Below are 8164 nucleotides of genomic sequence, written 5' to 3' on the forward strand. Positions count from 1 at the left end.
TAGATAACAAAATTTTTATACACCTCTCTATGTGGGAGGAATTAACAGGTGTCTTTTGTCATGAAATCACAGATAGGAACATACAGCTCCATATATATAAGCTATGCCTTAATGCAACCTCATTATGACGACTGTCATTGCTAACAATAACAGCCCCTGATTGCAACAACCAAGACAACATCGTATTGACAGAAAACATTCCAATAATGTTGCGCTTTCTCATATTCTGCCTTCCATAGTTTTATTCCTGAAAAGAAACTACTTGGAAAAGCAAGAGGTGATGCTCAGCATTCATTTTGAGTTATTGTGGTGGGTTGACCCTGGCTAGAGGCCAGATGCCCACCAAAGCCCACTCAGGTGGGCATCTGCTCCACCATGGACCTCCATGGGCTGCAGGGGGACAGCCTGCCTCACCATGGTCTGCAACACAGGCTGCAGGGGAATCTCTATTCTGGCACCTGGAGCACCTCCTCCCCCTCCTTCTTCCCTGACCTTGGTGTCTGTGGAGTTGCTTCTCTTACATCTTCTCACTCCTCTCTCTAGCTGCAAAGTGTGCAGCTTTTTTTCCCCTCTCCTCCTTTTTTTTTTCTTAATTATGTTATCCCAGAGGCGTTACTGATGGGCTCGGCCTTGGCCAGCGGCGGGTCCGTTCATGGAGCCGGCTGGCATTGGCTGTGTCAGGTCGGACATGGGGGAAGCTTCTGGCAGCTTCTCACAGAAGCCACCCCATGTCCCCCCCCGCTACCAAAACCTTGCCACGCAAACCCAATACAGTTATATTGAATTAGCTGTTTGTTCCCATAGAGGATGGGGAATAGAAAGACAGGAAAGAAGTTAAATTCATAGGGATATGATGTGGAATTAAAATATTTTTCCCCAGTGTTTCATAATAATCATTGCAGAGCAACAAAAACTTTAATTTGTATCATAAAGACAAGCTGCTGGAGGAAGAAGTCTGAGTAGACAAGAGGTGTGAGAAACTAGGCTAAGTCTGGGAACTGGCCTTTGACAAGGTCTGGTCTCTAAACCATAATATATTTCCCAAGTTCTCAATACTGTATACAAGTGAAGGAAAGTAAGAGAAATGTTGTTCTCAATTCCTGTTTATCCCGATTAAGAACACGAGGCAAAAATAAAAGTAAGGCAAAACTTTATTTTTTTTGGTAGAAAGAAAAATGAAGCAGTCATAATTAAGCAATATTTTCTGGGTTTCTTCTGCAGCAGAACCTTCACCAAGCCTCATTAATCTGACAGTCTTACTCAGTGCATCTTGTTTTCAAGTAAAGCAAAAATACCAAATGAGATTAGAAATGGCTATTTGGAATATTTCTTCTGACCACAGCACCTAAATGCCCATTAAAGAGGGATAACAGCCACCACAATTTTTAATCAACCATTTCTTATGCTCTATAAATCATACCAATCCTTTCTCCAGTTGCTACCCCACTTATTTTTTTCACTTTGCACAATCCAAAACATCAGTGAAACTACTGCATTTTTATCAGTTCCACAACTCGGCTCTTGGATGCTGGAACCTGGTTCAGAAATTGCTGTTCTAACCCAAATAATAGTAAATTATTATACATGTGAAGGTCCGTACAACATACACATACATCTCCACGCTACACCTGCCCATTAGGCAAATGCAATAGTACAGTATTCACTTTACTTGCACTTAGGGAAAAGCGGAACTCTTTTGTCTGCAAAGCAAGAGATTGTGAACGCGACTGTGAATTCCACATACACGCGTCCCTTCGGTAGTCTCGTACTAGCTATATGGACACACAGTTTAAGCAATGAAATGGTTTTTAGCTTGTTCTTTGTACAGGACACTTGCTACGTGCCCTAATAGTCAGTTACCTGAAAAAACAAAACACCAAAAAGAACCAAAAACCCAACAAAACTGCGTAATAGTGCTTTAATATTCATTTGTTAAAATCCCAAACAGCCTTATGGTAGCTGTCAGGTAGTTACCAGTCTCTTCCAAAGACACGCAGTAATAAAGAAAAAATTCTATCCTTCAGCAGCATCTGAGAAAACAACTTAATGTAGCTGCCACTTAGTGGCAGCAATTGTTCAGGCATTTTTGGTATTGATAAATCTCTTTATCATATAATTTGTGCATTAATCAACAAAAATGTAGGCCCCAATTCAGCAACTACTTGGGTGTGTGCAAATGCTTTTCTTCCATGTGGAATATTTCAAGTTAAGACTCATCAGATGAGCAAACTTAAGAACTTGCATAAATCTTTATAGGAGGGGAATTCTTAGTGATTCTTAGTGTTTAAAACTTCACTGTATGACTTCATAGGACTAAGATCCAATTCTAGATTTAGAGAATGTAGGAAACACTCCTATAAAGAACAGATATGTTGCTTTAACATAAATGCTTTCAAAGCTAACAAGAGCCTCTAGAAATTTGTGCGCCTTCTCTCCAAACACTTTAATCCTACTTGGGAGCAACAGGGGTCCAGTCTTACTGCCCTAGCTCCTGGCTACTGCATGAGGAATCAATAAAGTGCTTGTCACAAATTCTGTAGTCATGGAATAAAATAAAATTTAAGTACCATCAGAACGTTTTCAGATTTGTAAACTATGAATTAAGGGCTGATGTGTGATCCCCAGCATGCTTCCCTGAATCAGTAACAAATACTATGTTCTTTTTTTCTGAAGATAAATCAGAATTCTCCTAGGACTAGGTATATTCCACCTTTGTCTCAGTGAAGTCATTTTCTGCCTCCTGGGGAAAAGCTGGATTTAATTTTAATGTAAATGTTCATGCTTGACCAAAATGTGATGCTCATGCAATTGGACAAGCACCAGCATTCAATGTGACAGTTAGTTTTGTTTAATCAAACATGAAGCACCAGCATAGTTTACAACATATTCACTCTGAATTGTGTTCATAAATTGTTCCCAAATGCACCATAATCCTGAGAGGTCTTGCTTGCCTTTTGACCTTTCCTTTGATTTGATCTTTGTGGCATCTTCTCATTAACATATGTCTGAATATTTAAATTACTAAAACTTTCTCTTTAGATAGATACATATATATATATAATTTTTGCTAGCTTTCAGATAATTAATCTATAAGAACTGGCTTAGACTGTATGCTCTCTGGAGAGAACTTCTGTATGCTCCTTATACAAAAACAAATAATGGTTTGAAATATTTAGCCATGTGTTTGGATGATTTTTTTTTTTTTTTTAAAGGCTTTGGTGTTGCTTATATTTATCTTCCAGTCAGCTACAGGATAATAGCAACAGCAAACACATTGACAATGCAGTTCATTGTTCGGTTTTCCCATCTCACTGTGCAGGTTCCTAGAAGAGATTATTACAAAATAAAAATAGAATTCCAGTGTCTTTACTACATTCACTGTATTGCAATGTAAATTATGTCAAATTGGTATGAATAACTCAGCTGTGGTTTAAGGTAAGTACTATTATGCCATCTTGGCTATAAATATAATATAATAAATATTCCTCAAAACATTTCCATTAGCTTGTATATTGTTTACTACCTAACATGAGCCTTGTATACTTAAGAAAATTTCCAGGAAAGCACCCAGTTTCAGTATTTCTCTTTAAAAGCTGCATTTGCAAAAATCCTTGAAAATCTCATACTGCAATTGTCGAGATAATTAGACAAGAAATCAGGAAAAAAGACTGGATCAAATACATTCTAGTCTATTTACTTTGTTTCCCATGATACTCTGAACCTGGAAAATAAACACATTTAGAACTAATTTAGAAGCAATAAAACACATCCAAAGCCTGGCTGATAGTTAAGCAACTGAAACACATATTGTTAGTCAAACTATTTCTATTTTTTACCAAGTTCTGTTCTCCAAAATAGCACAGTCCCCTTACATCAGACAGGCAGATATGTCTAGGACTAGCCATGTGGATTTACAGTGAGCAACATCTTACTGCCTCTTCAACTGATCTGTGGTTACTGAGGAAGATTAAATGTTTTGACTCTTGTTTCAGAATGAAGGCAATTCTAATCCTGCTTCTCATAATTTACAAAGCAATTGCTCTTAATGACTGCTAACAAAATATTTCTGCTGGGATTGTAAACAAGCACCTAACTGGAAGCTCCTGCTTCTACAACCACTCTTCAAAATGTTCAACCTAACTGTTACAACTGAGCCATAAGTAACATTTCTTTTACTACAAATTTTTGAGTGAGGAAACTTACCATCAGTTGTGGTATCCCAGAAGCATGAGTTTGCTGTGTGAAGACCAGCTCCACTCCTCTGCATCACCGCACAGGTTACTGCAAGATACAGTCATAAAATCAAGGACTTAATTATTCAAGCAGAAGAGGTGAATCATTCAGGACTTCTGAATTCAAGCCTGCGTTACATTCTCAAGTGGCTTGCAGGTGGCATTAGCTATGTCAAAATCTTTTTTGCCAACCCCCTCGCTCCCAGTATTTTCCTCAAGAACTTGGTATTGATGTCACAATTATTTTTACTCGCATAAAGACAACGGCTTTAATAAAATGCTTGATAATAGGATTATGGTTTTTATCTTTTAACTACTTAGATACAGCCTGTGTCACCTGCACCTCAGAACGGGATTGCAGGTGCTGTCCTCACAGGTACAGCAGAAGTCGCACTTGATGAGCGTTGTTTCCCAAAAGTATTGATTGACTGCTCTCTGAAACCATGCTCCAGTAACATGCAGCATTTCTAGACTGACCTGCAATGGTCATAAAACCAGTGACAATCTGAATCCAAGACTTTCAAAACAGAACAGAACTTTCAAAACACTTGCTATTACAAAACCATTCCACAAAAGGACTGAAGGGAGTTAAACTTCTACTAATTTCCATTTCCCTTCCACAGATATGCATATAAATATAACAGGGCATGACTTGGCATACAGGACTAAAGTCTTTCAAATGTCTGTATTTATAGGAAGCTTAATCCTACTGAAAATTTTATTTAAGATAAGCAATTATTTCCTGAACTGATACCAAATGTTGATATAACTGTTTTGGTGTTGTTTTGCTTAACAGTCAGGAAAGACTGTGTAACGTGTCATCTTCTGTGCTAAGTGTTGCTAGCATGTTTAGCGCAGGTGAAACTGCCACAGTTTTACCACTGGTATTACTAAAAATCTATATAATGGAAGAGTTCAGGTACCTGCTCTGCTTTGTTTACAGCTTCAAACTTTCTACTGAATATAGCACTGCATTTAAATGAACTTTTCAGCAATTATTTATTGTGACTGCAGTAAAAATATGACTGCTTGTACTCACCGATGTACTTATAAGTTTTTCCGAGTTTTACCAGGTGTGTCAGCGACTGTTCTACTATAGCAGCAGTCCACTGGTTGACTTTGTTGTGATTATAATCTGCCTTGCCTAAAACACTTTCTATGCACTAAAATAGAGGAAAAAAAATAGTTACAGTAAACATATTCAAAACAGAGAGGTTTAAAATGTCTCACGTAATCTGAAGAATTTTATCTGGCAATTAGATTATTTTAAATCACTTGAGCTCATCAGGTATCAGTTGCTGAATAGGAAGTAAAATGAGCCTTCTCAGAAACTTACTTTTAGTATGTATTTACCACACTATTACATGGAGAAAAATAAGGCTCTGACTGAACATTTCTTGTAGGAAAGACCTAAGTCATATGCTTTAAGTACCAAGTTAAGTGAATGGATCTATTTACCAGTGAAGATCTTAACACATCCCACTGTTCCTAGTGACTGCCTACTCCAGCTTGGCTTTCAGAAGCTACTGTCATGAAAATGGTACTACTCAAATCACTAATGTCAGCTTGGGCTGGCCAACCTTTCAAAGCCTGTGAGCAACACACTAAAATCTTCAGAGCCAGAGCCACAATTATGAAATACATGCCCCAGCTTAAAAGATGAGGAGACAGAAGAGCAAGAGATACTCATATTTTGCAGCATGAGAAATATCTGAATGGCTTGAAAATGACATGTTCTCCCACAGCTACAGATTGGCCAACCCTTGCTTAAACTTATAATGATTCAACAGAAAGCTTTCTCTCTAATTGTAACTCTTAAACTGCATTCTCTGCTCCTAAGAAATTCAGAAGTACATGCTGATGGATATTTCTTAAAATTGAGAAATAGGGTTAAGAAATGCACACCTAGAAAGGGTAAGTAAAATAAAACTATGTTCTCCTCTGATTCAGTAAGACAAATCTCATGCACTAACCACCCACTAACAGGCTGTGCAAGAGTTTTGAGCCCCAGATCTTAAAAAGCCCAATTAGTTCTGATCACAATGTATAAAGCTGGACAAAGGACTCAATGGACACAAACATTCACAAAACAGAAGAGCAGATAGCAGATGGACAACAGGATCCTTCCAGAAATGAACCCAGTGCTAGAACTCCTCGGCTCTGGTTAAGCGTTCAATCAGAGGCAAAATCACTTGGCTTTAGTCCCAGACTCTGTTGTACCAAATCTGCCCTTTCAAATTTGGCAGGGACAGTTATATAAAGGGCTGAATTGTCATTTATCTGACATCTAGGAGTCTGCTGTTGTGTACTGGAGCAGCTCTAAAAATGCAGCCCTTTCCCTTCCAGACAGGGCAGGTGGGAAAGGACCTGCAGAGCCCCTCTAGGAATTCCTTTCTCAGAATGGTATTCCCTGCAAAACTTGACAGCATCTGTATGCCACGGGCTCTTCATTAATAATTTTCTAGTTACTAGGTATTTAATTTAGACCATGAGACTACTCAATTTCAGACTGCTCTTTTTGTGTAAAAACTGTTTTTCAAAAGCACTGCTAGAATAACGAGCTCAGACAGCACAACCTTCTACTCAAGCCAAGGCTAACTTCCAAGTTTGATCATGATGTTCAAGGCCTTGTCCAGTCAAGCGTTAAAAATCTCTTAAGGACAGAGCCTCCACAAGGTCTCCCTGTGACCTCTCTAGTGATTAGCTACTCCCTAGCTGGATAAAGGAGGGGAAAAAAAAGTGAGAGGAATTTCCCTTGCAACTTGTGACTGCTGCCTGTCTTCCCACTGTAATGCAAATTCTCTCTTCTCTCATCTATGTTCTCCTCTTTAGATAGTTGAAGAGAGCAGTTAAGTGAAGCTTAAAGCAGCCCCAAATGAAACTCTGTCTTTATTTGATACAAATAATACTTTCATATAAGATTGAATTTATCTGGGGTGGTCAATGAAAGTAACTCCTTTTACTACAGTGCAAGGTAAGGTAAAGAATTTCTTTGAAATACAGCTGTTAGCTCAAACCTACCTCCTTAACTATGTTGTGGGCCTCATCAGCATTGAAGATCATCTGTAACAAAAATTAATTAGTATTATTTCTGAAAGAGAAGTAAACCAACGATGCTGTTTTACTCTAAGTAACACGTAATGATCAGGCTTGGTTATTTGCACTGTGTAGTCCGTTAGTATAATTCTAAAATTTTACTTTTTTTCCCCAGCACCACACGTATGTTATTTAGTATTGTTTTGCCAGTGGGTCCAAAAAGCTCAGGCCTCAGTGAGCAGGTTCAATTTACGCTTTCTGTAAAGATTAAATTTCACCACTGTGTATGCTTGTCACGGGCATATTCTCCAAGACAAAAGGTTAAATGGCAAATCTTTTCCTCTAGATCTTAATCCTGGTTTTCATTGGAGTCACAGACTTACTAACCTGTGGGTTGCTTTTTGCTGCCAAGTGGTAACAGAAGGTTTCACAACTCTAGGATCAAAAAGACTGGTTTCCACAGTCATTAACCAAAAAGACTGGTTAATGACTGGTTTCCACAGTCATTAACCTGCCCAAGTAACTTTCCTGAGTGCAGAAAAAGCCTGCAAGTTTTAACACTTCCTATTTTCCATTCATTCCTACTTGCCAGTATTTCAGTTGGCTTCCAAAGGAAACACAGCACATGCCATGGTGCCCCCTGCCTCTTCCATACCCATCAATTTCAAACACATGGGCAAGGACAGAAACCTCAAGGACAAAAACGTTTCTACAAGTTTGTTTGGGTTTGTTTGTTTGTTTTTTAATTAGAACTGGTTGCTAGAGACCGCAGGTAAGGCTCCCTGGGGAGGCAAAGGCTCCTCAGTTGTGGCTGGCAGGGATCGGCACAGCACAGACCGGGCCCAGCACTTGTTGGTTTGGGGGGTTTTTTCCACAGAGATGACATAAGAAAAATG

General features: G+C 38.7%; 1 protein-coding gene across 1 annotated transcript; it reads right to left on the reverse strand.

Annotated features, from left to right (window-relative positions):
* Positions 1 to 3178: 3178 nt before the first annotated feature.
* Positions 3179 to 7295, reverse strand: DYNLT3 (dynein light chain Tctex-type 3). Its single transcript, XM_010177967.1, has 4 exons — positions 7254 to 7295; positions 5272 to 5395; positions 4204 to 4281; positions 3179 to 3323 (listed from the first exon to the last, which is right to left on the reverse strand). The coding sequence occupies exons 1-4, from the start codon at positions 7293 to 7295 to the stop codon at positions 3247 to 3249; spliced, it is 321 nt and encodes a 106-aa protein (XP_010176269.1). The 3' UTR covers positions 3179 to 3246.
* Between the last annotated feature and the right edge of the window lie 869 nt (positions 7296 to 8164).

The sequence above is a fragment of the Antrostomus carolinensis genome, unplaced genomic scaffold (assembly GCF_000700745.2).
Source record: "Antrostomus carolinensis isolate BGI_N321 unplaced genomic scaffold, ASM70074v2 scaffold30441, whole genome shotgun sequence".
In the NCBI taxonomy this organism is placed as follows: Eukaryota; Metazoa; Chordata; class Aves; order Caprimulgiformes; family Caprimulgidae; genus Antrostomus; species Antrostomus carolinensis.

What these genes read in the sequence shown, in the direction of transcription:
- DYNLT3 (XM_010177967.1), bottom strand. Translation starts at nt 7,295, where the DNA reads ATGATCTTCAATGCTGATGAGGCCCACAACATAGTTAAGGAG. An exon ending in AAAAACTTATAAGTACATCG is followed by an intron (nt 4,282 to 5,271) that starts GTGAGTACAAGC and finishes TGTATCTTGCAG; the next exon opens with TAACCTGTGCGGTGATGCAG. An exon ending in CTGGGATACCACAACTGATG is followed by an intron (nt 3,324 to 4,203) that starts GTAAGTTTCCTC and finishes AATCTCTTCTAG; the next exon opens with GAACCTGCACAGTGAGATGG.